The 18,354-nt window shown below is 41.9% G+C and overlaps 2 protein-coding genes across 4 annotated transcripts in view; one reads left to right on the forward strand and one right to left on the reverse strand.

The window, feature by feature from the left end:
* Window positions 1-3,338: 3,338 nt before the first annotated feature.
* Window positions 3,339-17,138, reverse strand: ARMT1 (acidic residue methyltransferase 1). Its single transcript, XM_008514812.2, has 5 exons — window positions 16,834-17,138; window positions 14,633-14,738; window positions 13,716-13,960; window positions 8,435-8,600; window positions 3,339-5,285 (listed from the first exon to the last, which is right to left on the reverse strand). The coding sequence occupies exons 1-5, from the start codon at window positions 16,872-16,874 to the stop codon at window positions 4,518-4,520; spliced, it is 1,326 nt and encodes a 441-aa protein (XP_008513034.2). The 5' UTR covers window positions 16,875-17,138; the 3' UTR covers window positions 3,339-4,517.
* RMND1 (required for meiotic nuclear division 1 homolog) overlaps window positions 16,641-18,354 on the forward strand; it is a 46,230-nt gene continuing 44,516 nt past the window's right edge. The window contains exons 1-2 of one of the 3 annotated variants that reach the window (XM_070603161.1): window positions 16,641-16,782; window positions 17,027-17,179. The gene's annotated coding sequence lies outside the window, so the exon portion shown is untranslated. Of the gene's footprint in view, window positions 16,783-17,026; window positions 17,407-18,354 lie in introns of those variants that run through there. The other 2 variants (XM_008514814.2, XM_070603162.1) reach the window with 2 other exon arrangements.

The following is an 18,354-nucleotide window of genomic DNA, read 5'->3' on the forward strand; positions in this document are numbered from 1 at the left end:
GTATTTCTTTTACATGACCTTGAGGTTGAAAAGCACGGGTTCTGACTTAGAAAGATTCAACAGCATCATGCATTTCATCAAACACAAAATGCCACCTCAAATTATAGAAAAAGCTGGATCATCCCAGAAAATCTTGTCCATTTGCTGTTTAATCAAAAAGTAATCAAAAAAGTAGATCTATGTCTTGATAAAAATGCATTGCACGAAATTTATAAGCTTCTTGCTTGATCCAGGAGTTACTTCATACTTAACCAAGTATGGTACTGTTAGCAGTTGAAACAGTTGAAGATGCTATTTTGGGAAAGTTTCCTGAGATAACTCAATTCTGCAGTGGAAAACTCACCCCCAGCTGACTCCAAGGTTTCAGCTTTCTCCATCATGCTCCTCTGTACCTATGCCAAACATATATTGGCTGCGTTTGCTGGGGTAGAAACAAGTGAGGGAGCAGGAGAGGACCATAGGAAGAGCCCTGTCCACTGGGCGTCTCGGTCCCTCACTTCATTGGCCCTCAAGGGATGTTAAGGAGTTCAAAAACCAATGTTTTGCAACAAAAGGAAAAACAGATAAAGAGGATTTCATCAAAATCTAAAACTTTTGTGCTGCAAACGATACCATCAAGAAAGTGAAAAGACAACCCGTGAAATGGGAGAAAATATTTTCAAGTTATTTATCTGATGAGATTTGTATGCAGAATATATAAAAACTCTTACAACTCAATAGTAAAAAGATAATCTTCCTTTCTTCCTTCCTTCCTTTCTTTCTTTTTGGTGAGGAAGATTGGCCCTGAGCTTACATCTAATGCCAATCTTCCTCTTTTTGCTTGAGGAAGATTGGCCCTGAGCTAACACCTGTGCCAATCTTCCACCATTTTGTATATGGGATGCCACCAGAGCATGGCTTGATGCGTGGTGTGTAGGTCCATGCCCAGGATCAGAACCCATGTACCCCTGGCCACTGAAGTAGAAAGTGCAAACTTAACCACTATGCCACCATGCTGGCCCCATAATCTAACTCTTAAATGGGCAAAGGAATTGAAGACATTTCTCCAAAGAAGATATACAAACGGCCAATAAGCACATGAAAAGATGCTCAACCTCGTTGGTCATTAGGGAAACGCAAATCAAAACCACAAGGAGATACCATTTAATACTCAGTAGCATGGCTAAAATCAAAAACACAGACAACAACAAGTGCTGACAAGGATGTGGAGAAATTGGAGCCCTCATGAATTGCTGGTGTTACCACACCAGGTTCATTTTTGCTTGTCACCTGGAAAGCCAAACACCGAGACAATGAGATTGCAGCAGAGAGAGAGTTTAATCACAAGGCAGCCATGTGAGGAAACGGGGAAACAAGTTTCAAATCTGCCTCCCAAAAATGGGGCCTCAGAGACATTTATGGGGTAGGGGGCAAGGTGGTCTGAAGTGTGGAGAGAGGTGACTGGAGGTGAGGAGAGGTGAGGTAATTGATGATTTGCACAGCGTAGTCAGACTCCATGCCTCTTCATAGGACCCGTGTTCACAAAATGGCATCATGAGCATGATCTGAGGGTGGAGTTTTTAGCTTCTTGACCTCAAAAGGTAACTTGTCAGGCATCTGCATGGGCCCAGTTGATAAGTTTGTGGTCTCAACAGGCCCAAACTGGACAAAAGGGTTCTAATTCCTGAAAAACAGCTCACACACCCATCACCATGGTGACCCAGGCTCCAGGGAGATGTTATCTATAGGAGCCTAGTGGGAGTCAGATAGCATATTGCCTAAGCAGCACAGTTAACAATGGGCGGGTGAACAGCTGAAAGCTAGAATCAGTAATTGCAAAAAGGAAAAAAGCTTTAGTCACTAGCTCCCTAATCATCAATGGTTAACCGTTGAATGGTTTCACCGGTGGGAACATAAAATGTTACAAATGTTTTGGAAAACAGCTTGGCAGTTCCTCAAAACATTAAACACAGCTGCCATATGATCTAGCACTTCCACTCCTAGATTTACACCCAAGAGAACAGAAAACACACATGAACACTTGCACATGAATGTTCACAGCAGCAGTATTCATAATCGTCAGAAAGCGGAAACAACCCAAAATGTCCACCCACTGATGGGTAGATAAACAGGGTGCATCCACATGTGGTATATCCATACAGTGGAGTATTATTCAGCAATGAAAAGGAGTCAAGTCTGAGACATACTACAACTAATGAGCCTTGAAAAGAAACCAGTCAGAAAGACCACGTATTTCATAATTCTAATTATATACGAACATCCAGAACAGGCAAATCTAGAGATAGACAGTAGATTACTAGTTGCCAAATGTCAAGAGGGGAATGGGAAAGGACTGCTAATAGGCAGATGATTCTTTTAGGGGTGACAAAAATGTTCTTAAGTTGTGGTAATAGCTGCCCAACCCTACAAATATACTAAAATACTGTACATTTTAAGTAGTTGAATTGTATCTGAATCATATTTCAAGAAAGCTGGTTAAAAAAAAATCAGGGGCCAGCCCAGGGGCATAGTGGTTAAGTTCACGCACTCTGCTTCAGCGGTCTGGGGTTCACGAGTTTGGATCCAAGGCACAGACCACTCCTCAAGCTATGCTGTGGCAGTGTTCCACATACAAAATAGAGGAAGATCGGCACAGGTGTTAGCTCAGGGCCAATCTTCCTCACGCAAAAAGAGGAAGATGGGCAACAGATGTTAGCTCAGGGCCAGTCTTTCTCACCAAAAAAAAAAAAAAAAAAATCAACTGGCAAATCTACAGGAGGGCCCTCCCTCCTGCTAAGCATTTTTTTAAATGCCATCTTGAGCCGACTTCCTCTTCCACAGTGCCACTTTCCTGCTTGCTCTAGTTTCCTTGCTCTTTCTTGTAGGAAGTGAACTACTTCCTCATACATTCTAATTTCCTGTTCTTAATAAAACATGGTAAACACAGAAAAAAACTCAAGGCTTTGGAAAATGTACCACATTCCACCATAGTTCCCACTGTGGCTATGAAGTCAATACAAATACACAATTGTGTTCTAACCTATGTCAAGTGTCTAGAAATAATTCTAATATGCTCAGTACCTTAGTAACAATGTTTAAAATGGGAACACATATAGATAAGGAAATAGAGTAAATTCAAATTATATATATATTTTATATATAAGCATTATATAAACATTTTACAAAAAAATGTTTAAATACTTAGTGAGGGCGTAGACTATGGCTTCTCTGAAGTGATGTAATTTAACAACTGCTTGAGCAACATCTGTCACACACATTCTGAGTCTCCTCATCACACACATCTCATTGTTAATCCTCCCTTCTTGACTTTCCCCAATTGGAAAATAAAACCAACGAGATTTTCAGTACAATTCATTTTATTATTCTAGTGCAAGAAAACATTTCCAGGTTTATTTCCAATTTCAGTTTCAAAACAAACTGACCTGAAACTTACAGTCTTTCATATCTGGTGCTCACCAATAAACATGTAAGAATATAAAAAATGCATTAACTTGTTGGTAGTACCACAAATTCAATGCATAAGAATCTTTTCTATCTAAAGCATTTTTTTAAACTGCAGAGCAATCTAAAAACCTGTTCATCTAAAACACTTATGGGTTAAAACAATACACTTCAATTGATCATAGATACCACAAATCGATTGTAAAAGATATTACAATTCTTCAAATACCATTTGTTTCATTCTGTTCAGTCTGGTGTTTCCTGACAGCCACTCCACAGGTCGATCAAATGCATGTTAATAAAACAGACTATTGAAATGAAATAAAATTCAAGGACAACAAAATCTAGAATTAACTTAGGAGGTAAGTTTTACTTTTGTGTGTTCAAATATCACAGTTGTAAGACATGCCTCTCTTCACAAAACGTATTTAAGATGTATATTCTCATGGAGCCCTTGTTTCTAGAGCCCCAAATAAAGTTAAATAAAATTACATGCTTCCTACAACATTAAATACCATGCAGCATAGTACTAAAAAAAAAAAAAAAACTGTTGGGGTCAGCCCTGTGGCGTAGCAGTTGAGTTTGGCACGTTCCACTTCAGCAGCCTGGGTTTGTTGGTTCGGATCCCGGGCATGGACCTACACCACTCATCAGCCACGCCGAGGCAGCGACCCACACGTCAAGCGGAGGAAGACTTGCACGGATGTTAGCACAAGGCCAACCAAAACAACCCCAAAATGTTAACTTTAAAAGCAGAATTCATTTATATGTTGCTTTGTCTCCAATTAAAAGTAAGTTCATTAAAACCACTGGAAATTATGCATTTAACTTGAATTAAGTTACTAAAGTTTCAACATAAATGTAAATATCTGTAACTAGCTAATCTATCCCCAAAACAATGTAGTGAGGCAAAATGTTCAGAGAAAAAAGCATTCAGAGCATATGCAAGTGAGCCCTGAGAGGCCAGGCTTCCCAGAGCTAAGGCAGAGCTGCCACAGTTCTAAACCCACACCTGCTTTTCTGGGGATGAAAGTGCTGTCAGATCTTTCTACACAACCCAGAGTTCCAAAACCAGGTCAAAGTGGACCATCGAACTGAAATATTCCATATTTCCCACAGGTCAGCCAGCCGGGCTCAGAGGCTGCGAGCCGCTCCCCTTGCCCAGGCTGCAGACCGACCTGAACCTCAGCCTTCAGTGTTCTTATACTGCAGAGAGGCGCGGGGTGGAAGCCACTCAAGGCCTGATGGAACGGAACGGTAAACTCCCACTTTCTGTCGCCTGTCAACTTCCTATAATTCAAATCACCCTTGAATAAAATTAAATGTGCCTTTTGCAGTTCGGCATATAAGTCAGGTGCGACCTGAGACATTGCACAGAACTCATGAGGAAGAGTCCAAAATATATGATCGTGATAAACCCATCTGCCCGTTTTTATATAGTTTTCCCAGTCGGTCCCACACTTGGACATCCACTTATGATCAGACCGTTTTACTTGTTCAATTAACCAGTTAAAATCACGGACAGTAGTATCAGAAACAAACCATGGAATCATTTTTCCATAAAAATGGATCTCGGTCGCCAGTTTAGAGGACAAGAGGAAGTCGGCTAATACTAAATCTGTCACAAGTTCAAACCCAGAATTATCCAGAACAATATCCACTCTAGTAACAGGTACTTTTTCTCTTGTTTTCTTGCATTTGGTAAGCAATGACCAAAGACGTTCCAAGTCATTCACTAAAATGAAAGGTTTTAGGTCTTCCAAAGAATTTATTATATTGGTCTTCTGAGAACTGGTTTCCCCGCCGGATAGAGACAGATCGCATCTATTTCCCCACAGTGAAATCTGAAACAGAAAGAGTACCAAACAGTTACCCTTCTTTTGAATAACCAACAAAAATTTTATTACGTAGGACATGGGGGGAGGGGCTGCTAAAAATATTCATAAAATCAATTTCTACAAAACTCTTTAACATAAAACGTCCATCAAATTTACACCTTCTCTAATAATGCAAAGACTGTTTTACAACGAAACCTTTAATTGGTCAGTATATAACGACCAATTAAAAAAAAACGAGCCTGAAAAATCTTAATGACCCATATTGTTTAATCTGCAGGAAAGTCTTTGTCTCTTACAGATATGAGACCATGTGACCAGAGCCAGGAGACACATGAAAGTTCCCTTCCAGTGCCCCTCACCCGCTGTTTCCTTTACTAGCTGTATAACCCCAGGACCTGGCAACCTCTCTGGGATTTGCTTCTCTCATTGATAAAATAAAGAAATTGGACAGGGAGATGTCTAAAGACCCTCCAACTCTAATAATGTCTTATCCCACTTTAAACTGAAATACTCAAGCTTATTTTCTAGGAAATGGTACGTAGCCCTATTTTTTCTTTTAAAGCTATAACTAAAACTATACGTTTAGGATGGCAGGCTCTGGAATCAGACAGACCTGGGTTCAAGTCCCAGCATCTCCAATTAATGATCCTCAGTGAATTACAGACAATCTCTAAGGCTCAGGTTCAGCAGCTGAAAAAGGAGCTAACGATAGTACTCACCTTGCACAGTGACTTAGGAGAACTAATTGACATACTCTGTAAGCAATGTACCCGACACCTGGCGTACAGAAGTACTCAATAAATATTAGCCAAAATAGACTCTACCCTTCTGTGTCAAAGTGAGAGGAAAATGCATGTTCCAACTAAGAATATTGTTTTTAAAAGATAAACAGAGAGGTTTTTTTTCACGTTTCAGCCTTAAAGAATAACTCAAGTGCACGAGTCTGACGAACAAACACAGGGGTACATGATGGCACCCCCAGCGAGGTCAGGGGCTGGGCTCGCATCCTGCACCTTTGTCACACCATCATCCAGTTTGTAATTCTGTATTTATTTGTGCCATTACTTGATTGTCGATATTCCCTCAAGATTACAAGTTCTAGGACAGGAAAGGTTGGTCTCTTTTTCTCACCATCACATGCCTGGCATCTAGAACAATGCTGGACTGAGTAGGACTAAAATATTTGTGTGGACAGTGGTGGTGCTCTGTGGCTTTTAAAGAGAGATCAATATTGGGGCTGGCCCCATGGTGTAGTGTTTAAGTTCGTGTGCTCCGCTTCAGCAGCCAGGGTTCCAGGGTTCAGATCCCGGGCATGGACCTACACTGCTTGTCAGCCATGCTGTGGCAGCAACCCACTTATAAAATAGAGGAAGACTGGCACGGATGTTAGCTCAGGGCTAATCTTCCTCAGCAAAAAAAAAAAGGAGAGAGAAAGACAAAAAAGAAAACAGATCAATATTCCTTGCAAACTAAAACACCTCAGGCTTCTCATAGCCAGTTAACCTGCTGGTCATCATGAGCACTAATGGGAGGCAACTTTGGCCTCCTTGACTTGGGAGCAGAGTGGCAGTTGGGGTTAGCTGGCTGAATTAGATGACAGAAAACGGACTGGTATTCTTTCTTCTTCACAACTGATTATACTTACGGGACAAAGAGTATATCGAAGAAGACTATTCCTTGAGAGAATGGGCTAGCTAGGGGTCAAGGGGACAAGTGGATCTTCTCTTTCTTTAATTCTAAGCTAAGCACAAAGGACAGCTCACAGGGGCAAAGATAACTAGGTCTGTGAGCTAACAGTACCCTGACAACTTTTCTTCCAAACTCAAAATAAGCCTTTTCCTCTCGGTCATTCAGCTGACTCTGTGGGCCCTTAAAGTTTCATCAAGACCACGTCACATCCCACAACCTGTCAGCACCTTCTGCAGCCTCTACTTTCAAAGTCTATGCAGATCTGGTGACATTCACCACCTCCTATGCTACCACCTTGCCCCAGTCATCCCTCACCTGAGTCACTTCAGTAACAGATCGCCCTGCTGCTACCCTCGGGCCCCTTCAGTCTGTTCTCAGAAGTAATCCTTGAAATAGTCATTTAACGCTACTCCTCTGATCAAAGAGCTTCCCATTTCATTTTCAGTAAAATTCAAAGTCCTGACCTTGGCTTACACGGCCTCCCATGCCTTTCCAGCCGCCCCCCACCTCTCTCATTTTCCTTCTGAGAGAATCCCCGTGCGGTTTCTCACACACACCTGGCAGGCCCCCCTCAGAGCCGCTGCAGAACTTCCACCCCAGCTGGGCACGCTGGCGACCGCCCCTTCACTGGCTTGGGGTCCCGCCCCCTGCTCAGCAGGCCCCTCCCTGACATTGCCTGCCCCCTCCCCCTGCATTCCCAGGCCCACTTCTTCCCTGCTTTATTTCTCTCCTAGCACTTTCTAACATCTCCTTCTGGAAATGTTGCTAACTGTTTCCGGGAAAAGTGAGGGCTAGGGAAATTGCTGTGTCCTGCACGTTCTCAAATAGTTCTAATTCTAATCACGTATTTTAAATTTTAGGATGTTTTGAATGAGAATTAAAAACTAAATACAAGCTAGATGAAGGAATGTAACAAAACCATATTAAACAGGCCAGTGGCCACCAGAGAGCTCCCAGCTGCTGATCCTAACGGCACGCTCTCAGGCCGGGCTCTGCGCTCAACCTCCCATGAACAGACTAGTCTGGTTCAATTCTCACATCGAATCACGAGGTACACATCACCGTCCTCATTTAACAGATGAGGAGACGGAAGCGCAGAGAAACTAAGTAACTTGACTCAGATGCAACGACAAACAATGGACAGGGCCAGCATTCAAGCCCAAGCTGGGCTGGGCCAATGAAATGACTGCGGCGTATTCTCTCAGGATGAGAAGCTATGAAGCCAGACGCCTCGTGCGCCACTAAAATCACCTCCAGTTGGAGCAGAAGAGGTTTCAAAACCCATTTTCAGAGGTTAAATGGATTTGCATTTCTTGAATAATACTATTACTAAAATGATAAAAAATGATCCATTATAACTAAAATGACAATATATACATGATTTGTTGTTAAATGTGTACCAGTTTATTTTCTACCTGTTTAAATAGAAAAAAAAATATACTCAGGATATTAATTATCACATTTACCTGAAGAAGCTTAAAAAACTCATTTTTCAGCTGATTTTCATCTAGGCCTTCAACAGCGCTCGCCAACGCTTGCAGGTGGGTACATAAAGCAATGACAGATTCCTGCGACTCAAAGAAATTCTGGTCTTTTGATTCTTTAAATACATCAAAGTCATCGATTGGGGGACTAAAGTAGGAGAAAAACATCAGTGAAACATTTATACAACTCTGCACCTTTTTCCTTTAACATTCTCATTTCTTTAACTGCAATTCTTTAAAGGAAAAAGAATAGTACTGTCCAGGCGCAATAATTACTGATGACAGACACTGGATATAATACAGATAATCAAATTCCAAAAAAATAAATCCCCAAACTAATTTTAATTAGTTGTCAAAAGTTCCCTAATCAAATATTTTACTGAAAGTATTAAATAATTATAGTGACTACATCCATAATTATTTACCCAATAGAGTGTCCAGAACAATAGAAAAAGAGAAACAAAATATTAAGATAATTGCTTTAGATCAACAAACATTTTTGTGGGTACTCAATGTGGCAGGGTTCCAAGTAACAAACACACATGGATATAAACAGAATATTTGAATGCAATGCAGTGATCACAAATAGAGTGAAACCTAGAGAATTTTGAGAACCCAATGACTACTTGAGATAAATCACACTTAATCATACTGTAAATTTTATTATAGTAAGTTTTGATCATTTATGCGTAGATTTTGGGGGGGCCCACTTTTCCCTCCAAGTTGCCTTTGATCCCAGATGATGTACGTGCCATGGCCACACCTTCATGCTGTCCAATGAGAGATCAAAGAATATTAATCCTGGCCTAGGAAGACCAACACTGAGGTATAAACACTAACATAAGAGCCTTTACAGGAGCAAACATAAAAGACATTCAGATCATCTGAATCACCCATTTTAGGGTAAAAACAGTATGAATGATGTAATGGGATTGATTAAAAAAACCCAAAAACATACCAGAATGTATACATCCAAATGACTGCCGGCTCCCTCCAGTCAGTCCGTCCCTCGGGAAGTACACTCTTATTCCAAGGATGCTGCCATTGCTCAAAGCACTTTTGGAACCCTCCTCTGGAACCTCCTTCAGAACCTGCGGCACTTTGCTAACTGTCCTCTCAGCGGTGGCAGATCTCATCCTTTGGAGTTAATTGCTTTTTGGAAACAGCCAAAAGTCACTCCCAGCAACTTCAGCAGAGTGAAGTGTGCAAATCAAATGGAATAAAAACATTTTTTAGTCGAAATGAGTGACTGAAAAATAATGAGACTAATTTTCTTTTTGAGGCTTGCAAATACGGCTCTGAAAGAAGTTCCGAAGAATTAAAAGATGTTTTTAGCAATGGCAGCATTGCTGAAATAAACCAGTCTCTTAGGGTGACTGAAAAGGATAAAAATTATTTGGACGCACAGGTTCCAGTGCAAGGGTCAGCAAACAGCAGCAGCCCCATCTGGTCCGCCACCTGTCTTTCACGACCTGTAAGCTAAGGATGGCTTCTACGTTCTCAAATGGTTGCAAATAAATCAAAAGAAGGATACTACGTTATGACACATGAAATTGCCATCTCAGTGTCCATAAAAGAGGCTTCACTGGAATACAGCCACGCCCGTCCACTGACCTCCGGTCCACGGCTGCTTCCACGCTGCAAAGACAGGGCTGAGGAGCTGCAGCAAAGACCACGTGGCCCCACAGCCTCAAATACTCACTCTTCACAGAAAAAGTTTGCTCACTCTCATTCTAGTGTTTTAACAAATCATTCTTTGCTTTAAAGTCGCACTTCAGATTAAGAACGAGCCTTATTTCTTATATTTAAGAGAGTAAACTCACATAACTATATATGATGTCTGATTTTAAAATGTTTGCTGTTTTAGAACCTACTGAAGCTGACTATGTGCACACACTATGCCCCGGTGGTTCACTCTGAGGTGTACACCCAGCAGAAATAGACACACGTCCCCAGAAACATGTGTTTGAATGCTCGTGGCAGCACTCTTCATGATAACCCCAAACTGGAAACTCTTCAAATATCCATCAACAATAGAATAAGTAAACAGATTGCAATATATTCATACAATGCAGTGCTATACAGCAATGAAAACGAATGACTTACAAGTATAAGCAACAATACAGATGACTCTCACCAACATAACGCTGACTGAAAGAAGCCAGGTACAAAACTACATCCCACACAATTTCATTTAAATAAAGTTTAAAAATGCGCAAAACCAACATAGGTCAGGATAATGGTTATCTTTGAGGGGTGGTGATGGTAGCAACTGTACGGGGACCCAAGGGGCCTTCTGGGGTCCTGGTCCTGCTCTTTACCTGGGCAGTGGGGACACGTGTGTTCTGGTAAAGATCGCTGAATACCTAAGACGTGCACTGTTCTGTACATATATCACACACTAATAAAAGCTAAAAAATGTCTGCCATTTTCTCTACACTTTCATTTTTCAATATCTGAAGTATATTTACTTAATATATTTAAATTTCACATATGGCTAAAACCTTGAACCTTAATTTGGAATTGCAGACTATTCAACTATTTAACGGTAATAAAAACCAAAACATGTATCTCAACAAAAAAATTAGAAGCACATTTCAGTATAAGAGGCAAAATCAACGTAAATATGTCTTAAAGCTAATGTGTGCTTTGGGATCCTACAAAAGTTAAGAAAACCCTTCTTTGGTCACTTGGGGCTGTCACTGACCCAGGCTGTCACTGACCCAGGTTCTTTCTTTTTTTCTTCTTTTTTTTGGTTTTGTTTTGTTTTGTTTTGTTTTTGGTGAGGAGCTAACATCTGTGCCAATCTTTCTCCATTTTATATGTGGGTTGCCACCACAGCATGGCTTGACAAGTGGTATAGGTCCACACGGGGGATCCGAATCCACAAACCTGGGCCGCAGAAGCAGAGTGCGCCAGACTTAACCACTATGCCACAGGGCCGGCCTCCTAACCCAGATTCCTATAGGTGGAATTCTTCCTACAAGAACCCTGACAAGTTGGACATTTAAAAACGACCTCAAGGGCCGGCCCCATAGCCGAGTGATTAAGATCACATGCTCTGCTTCAGCGGCCCAGGGTTTCGTGGGTTCAAATCCTGGGCACGGACATGGCACCGCTCATCAAGCCATGCCAAGGCAGCGTCCCACATGCCACAACTAGAAGGACCCACAACTAAAAATATACAACTATGTAGCGGGGGGCTTTGGGGAGAAAAAGGAAAAATAAAATCTTAAAAAAAAAAGGCCTCAGAGCTAGTTCCACTGTAGGACGGTTGCTGGTCACACTGAACGGGAACCTGAGGTCTGGTACAATATAAGACAAATCCCCGCTGCAGAGGTCACCTTAGGAGAGTTCCACACCCAAAGCTGATCAATATTCTTGTTTCTGGAACTTAAAGATAAACTTTGCCTCTACTCAAACCAGTGGATCTCACCCCAGGACGCACAATACATTCTCCCTGAGGCATGGAAAGAAAAAAACTGATGCCCAGGCTTCATCTCAGACAAATTAAATCACCAGTATCTATTTTAACATAACAATTTAGAAATCTGTAAGTTAAAAAAAAAAAACAAAAACCCCTCCTCAACTGGGTTATAAATGTGCAGCCAGGTTTAGGAACTTCTGCCCTGGATTTTTAATTCTCTGAACCTGATCCACCTCTAAAATCAAACTCGGAAACAGAATTCCTTTGGTCTTTCTACCTTCCAAACTCTGTGCAGGGTGCTATCCAGACTTTCAACACCTCAGCAGCTTTGGCTAATAGCACAGATATTTTCCAGAATTATGAAACTGTCACCAAGAATGTCAGACTCACGTTAGTCCTCGACAGATATCCAGACCTACTAGTCAGAAAAGCACAGATTGATGAGAGCTCCAAGCTGATCTACACAGACCAGGCCCAAATATTGCTTCTGCCATTTACTAGCATGTCACCCTGGGCATGTTATTACCCTTTTTTTTTTTTTGAGGAAGATTAGCCCTGAGTTAACTGTTGCCAGTCCTCCTCATTTTGCCGAGACTGGCCCCGAGCTAACACCCGTGCCCATCTTCTGCTACTTTATACGTGGGACGCCTACCACAGCATGGCTTGCCAAGCGGTGCCATGTCCACACCCAGGATCAGAACCGGGGAACCCCGGGCTGCTGAAGCAGAATGTGTGAACTTAACCGCTGTGCCACCAGGCAGGCCCCTGTTATTAACCTCTTTGACCCTTAGTTTCTTCAACTGTAAAATGGAAACCATAATAACACCTACGTTTCACTGGGTTGCAAAGTAACTGAACCATAGCTGGTTTTCAATCTATGGCAGCTCCTGCGATTAGCAGTAGTCTTTTGCTTGGTGCCTTCTGTGTGCCACAGTGTGTTAGATTTTTATCAGTGTTATTTTGCTTCTAGAGCATAAGTCCTAAAACATACTTACTCCGCAAAAACAACAAATTGTGATTTTTAAAAAATAATTTATAAAGATTAAGACAGAAAGAGCTAATGTATACTCAAATTTATGCATGTGTCCCGAAATAATTTTTTCATTTTACTATTAGTGCTGGTTTAGCTGATTGCTTTAAATTATCCTATGCTATGCTTAGGATCAGATGCCACTGGATTCCTCTTATTCGGCAAACCTGTATTTCTGTAACCTGTCAGCTAAAAGAATGATCCACATTGCATTTTCTTCTGCTCTATAAATGAGTTCTATTATCAGAATTTTCCTAGGAAAAATTAAATTAGTAAAAATAAGCCTATAAAAAGTTATTTTGGACATCTATTTCGCTGTTAGAGCCTTTCTAATCTAGCCATTAAAAAAAAGCAGAGCTAAAGAGTAAGATAGTGGATTAAACAATGTGGATTCACTGTTGACTCCTTATCCCAGATCACTTCTGACACATTATCCAATTTTATAAACAAAACAGATGTTTGCTTTGTCCCATCTTGATATTTTTATATAAGTAATTATTTCAAATTAACATTTTTTGCTCAGTAAATATAACGTTTTACTCTAGAAGAAAAGTAACTCTTCCAAAGAATTTTTAATTAGTTCCTACTCCAGATATTCAATCTTATATCTATTCCAGGCAAGTGGATTATAATTACCAAGAACCTATTGTATCAACAACATTTGCATAAATGTCCAACAACGCCATTAATATTTGCTGCACTGAATTCAGGCTTCCACTGGGTTTTATTTTTAAACTTATCATTTTCTAATTTTCAGAAAAGCATAAATTATCTAAGCATTTATCACCTGACGGTTCTGTACGTACCTTTGGATGATGGCTTCATGAAGTCTACGATACATGTAGCATTCTACAAACAACCACGGTGAGTAAAACCACCTTGGTTTCCCATCACTTTCATTTAAAAGACTTTGCTGATAATCGAGGTACTGATTCCATATGTCAGTATCAACAAACTTCTCAACTAAGGGGACAATTGGTTTATCTGTCTGCAGTTCATTCCGTAATTTAGAAAGAAGAGAAATAGCTTTCTTTTCAGCTTCCACACCTCTCTGCAGAAATACGAAAAAAATTATAAATATAAATCTGTACAAACATATACGAATAATCTATATAGAAATAAAATATATATACACACATACATATATATAAAATTCCTCTAGGGTAGTATATTTTTATGGGCCTAAACTTAAGAAGGAAAAAATACTACATTTCAACGCTATATTTTATGTCCTTCGCAAACTATTATAAAAATTTAAATAGCAGTTAAATGATGGCCTAGCAGTTAAAGTTTGGCGCCCTCCACTCTGGCAGCCTGGGTTGGGTTCCCGGTGCAGAACCACACCACTCATCCATCAGTAGCCATGCTGTGGTGGCAGCTCACATAGAAGAACCAGAAGGACTTACAACTAGGATACACAACTATGTACTGGGGCTTCAGGGAGGAAAAAAAGAGAGAGAGAGAGGAAGATAAAAATAAATAAATAAATAAATAAAAATAAAGATAAAAAACACAAATTTGGAATTCTTAAGTTGAAAATCAAAGAATACACACAGATCTATCAACACTATCCTGCCTAATCTGTTTTGTTTTTCTTTTTTAAGTTTCATTTTATAAGCTAGAGTTCTTTATCTTTAGGTGGAATGACCATTACCCCAGATGGAAAATTGTTTATTGTGTTTCTGTTAATGAGTTAATAATAAAGTTAAAACACAATTCTTACCTCTCCATGTTTCTCAAAAAATTCACTTTTATGTCGATGCAATGTATCAATAGCCTTGGTTAAGATCTGCGGTGTTCTGTCTTTAATTGTTATATACGCAAATGATCTAGAAAGAGAGTCAGACACTTTACTTAGTAGCATTAATACTAAAGATTGGCCATCTTTCAGTTTCTGGAACACTTCATTTAAAATTCTTTTTCATACAACCATTACAAGGTAAACAATACAATACAAGGTAAACCAGTATTGTCCAGCTACTATATTAAGACATAGGAAAATCTGAAAATGTCTTTGGAGTGTCCTGAAAGCTAAGCGGTCTTCGTGCCTCTCATGCCAGATTCTCCCCGGGGGTCTGTTTAATCACTCTTACCTTTCCCATTCTATCCCTTGTGTTTTCTGTAATCAGAAACCAGTTTAACAATGCGACAGGACAGAAAAAGAATGAGTCTAAAAATCACACAGGCTCTCCTCCCAGGTCTATTACTCAGTAAGCGGCTTCACCTACTTAGAAAGATGAATGAGGCGAAGGATGTAAAACTGCCTGGGAGACCATACAGTGCCAGAACACAAAATGAAAGATAGAAAGAACGGAAGAGACTTATGAACCTGCTTCTCTCTTTTCTCTATATATTCAGTCTATATTCTGAACCAATTTTAATTTTTTTCAAAAATTTTTCCTGCTGCCCTCCCCACCTCACAATGACCCCTTCCAAGCTGTTCTGCCCCCAAACAAAATTAAGGCGTGTTACCATCTCACTCTCCCAACCAAGAAATCAGAGATTCTCTAGAAGTATCAAAGAATGAAGAAAGCTGGGATGAGGAAAAAGGAGTACACATCCATCAAAAAATTTAAAATAGTCTTGATTTCAGACATATAAAAACCAAGATTTACAAATTATCATTTTATATATAATTAGTTTGTTAAGGAAATACATGATTCAGTTAGAAAAAGCAGATGTTAGTAAGGGATGAATTTCTGTGCACTTGTCAAATAGAGAGCACAGAACTTAACTGATCAGTTCAATGATATCTTCAGATCATCAGAGAGAAGAACAAAGAAAGTTGATAATTTTGAAAATACCTCTGCCCAAATTACCTCTTCTAACTTTAATTTGACTTCACCACACTTCTAAAAACTCAAGTACCTTATATGCATAGTAACTACTATGATCAGAATTGAACTTTAAAAATCATTACTAGTTCCTTGCAGGAAGACACAAATTTCAAGGCAGCAGACACAAAAAAGAAGTGACAGTCCTTTGAGATTTTATTCAACTGGAAAGTATTACTATTTTTCCAGCTACTAAAGTTCCTCAGAGGCTTGCGTCTCCAGGGTAAGGTCCCACCCAGGTCAGGACTAGGGTGAGGCCAGAGGCGCCCACCGCTCAAAAATTAAGGATGCAAACACCCTTTATTATCTGCACGACCCCGAGGGAGCGTCTGCTTAAATTTGGGGCCATTCGTACCTCTCTGGCCTCAATCTACTCCTGATAAAGTCACTGTTTTCTAGATATTCCTGTGTTTTGCAATATTTTGGAGTAAGGACACATCTCAACGATAAATCTGGCCATTCAATTTATACAAATGGATATACAAACTGTTTTACGATCGTCCACAGTTTCACCTAGAATCTGTGACATGACGCCTAAAACGCAAAAAGCCACAGGCATTTTTAACAGTGGCATTATAAATTAACCTGAGCCTAGGAAGAAATACGTTTCTGAATACATCTGAGATTCTTAACTTGTACAGAGAATCTGAGGCCCCCAAAAGTGCGTTTATTAAAGTAACTGAAGATGATTACAGCCATGAGCTGCAATACTCTGAAAGGGGGAAGAGGGGATACAAAGTCTCGAGACAGACAAGCGGGAGTGAAAAAACAGAGCGTCAAACCACTTTAGAGACAAGTTAACGGCTCGATACACATTAACAGGAGCCTAGTAAAACGCCCGACGGATCCCCGCCGAGAGAGGGGGGGTCACCGGAGATTTCCGCCGGGGGTCGCAGTCCGTTCGCTGCGGTCCGGGACCGGCTGCACCGAGGAGGCGCCCGGGGAGCGGCGCCCGACGGCGGGACGGAGCCCTGCGGCCGCCGCGGCGTCCCGGCGGGGAACCCAGAGGCTCCCAGCGGGGCCTGGCTTCCCGCAAACAGTGAGGAGGAGGGAAAGGAGCGGGGGCCTGGGCGAGGAGCGCGACACGAACCCTTCTTCCCGTGCCGACAGCGACGCCGGCCGCCCCGCCATCCCCCGCCGCGCTGCCGGCACCGCCACTGGGGCCGCACCCGCCGCAGGACGAGAGGCGGGGCGAGCGCGGAGGCGGGGCTCAGAGAGGGAGGGACGCGCGTTAAAAAAAAAAACGTGCTTTTGAATGACGAAACTTTATTTGGCACCCGCAGAAGAGACAAGCAACGGTCGGCTCGAGGACGCGGAGATCTTCCGGGGACGAAGGCGGGGACAGCGGCGGGCGACGAGAGGAGCGGAATCAGGAAGCGGCTGGAAGGCGGAAGCAAGCAGCGACCGGGAGGGCCAGCGCCAGGGGCGCGGAAAAGGTCGCGGCGGCGCGGGTCACGTGGTCGGGCGGTCACGTGGCGAGGGCGGCTCGCGCCTCGCCGGGCTCGGAGCTCAGTGCGCCTGCGCAGTGCGGCGCGCTGGGAGGGGCGCCCGGGCTGGGCTGGCTGCGGGGAGCGGGAGGGAGCCCTGCTGATCTGTCAGTGCTGTCGTGGGGGCCGCGGAAACTTGCGTCCCTGGCGCGTCCCTCTTCTTTTCCGGCGGAGAGGTTAGTGCCCTGCCTTTCCCTAGCGGCTTGTACGGTCCCGCCTTTGCTCTCGTTCGCCTTGATCCTCCGGTGTCACAGGTGTCACCGGCACCGCCATGGCCCCCTGCCTCTTGCAGTGATCTTTGGTCGACTTAGCCGGCAGCAGAAAGCACTCAGTCTACAAACACTTCCTGAAGCCCTTTTGGCCAGTGCACAGCGGTAACTGCAAAGATAAAATAAGGTTGAGCCTAAGGAATTGGAAGGCATGCTCCCAAAGATTAGCGCCGCATCCATTGAATCGGAGCCCAGCTGATCTGGTTTGCTTAGTAGATAATGTGCCCGAGAACTGATTAGTGCCTCGTATTTCATTCAGAAAATATGAGCTGTATTATCAACTGTTTCTGGGCGCTGTGGTCACGGAAGACACAGCATGAACAAAAAATCTCTGTCCTCAAGAAGCCTGCATTCTACGGGAAGAGAGCGACAAAAATCTCCTATCCGTTCCTCTCCTATTTTTTCCCCTTAGCATTGTCGCTATTTAATATATATTTTGCTGATTTACCACTTTTACTGTCTGTCACCCTCAGTGTGATCTAAGGTTTAAAAGATAAGGTTTTTTGTCTATTTTCACCTGTAGGACAAGGTCTGTCACATGGTAGGAACTTAGTTCATATTTGTTTTGTGAATTAATAAATTAAAAGTAAAGGTATGCAAGGAATGTTAAATGCAACGGAGAAATATAAAGTGGAGGGAGACAGAATGGGTGCTGGTGGTGCATTTTAAACGAAGCAGTTGGGGAAGACTTCACTGGGTAGGAGATATTTGAGCAAAGGTCTGAAGGAGGGGAGGGAATGAGGCTAACAGATACCTGAAAGAGCATAAGGAACAGTAAGTGCACAGATCCAGAGGCCAGAGTGACAGGAACAAAACGAGCAGGGGAAAGAAGTTTAGGAGATGTTAGAGTGGTGA

The sequence above is a fragment of the Equus przewalskii genome, chromosome 32 (genome assembly GCF_037783145.1).
Source record: "Equus przewalskii isolate Varuska chromosome 32, EquPr2, whole genome shotgun sequence".
Classification (NCBI taxonomy): Eukaryota; Metazoa; Chordata; class Mammalia; order Perissodactyla; family Equidae; genus Equus; species Equus przewalskii.

Bases quoted from the DNA above. Each gene is read 5' to 3' on its own strand.
- ARMT1 (XM_008514812.2), bottom strand. From the start codon at position 16,874: ATGGCGGGGCGGCCGGCGTCGCTGTCGGCACGGGAAGAAGG. The intron at 13,961-14,632 runs GTAAGAATTGTG...GTATTTCTGCAG, and splicing joins TTTTTGAGAAACATGGAGAG to AGAGGTGTGGAAGCTGAAAA. The intron at 5,286-8,434 runs GTAAATGTGATA...TTTCTGTTTCAG, and splicing joins AGTTTTTTAAGCTTCTTCAG to ATTTCACTGTGGGGAAATAG.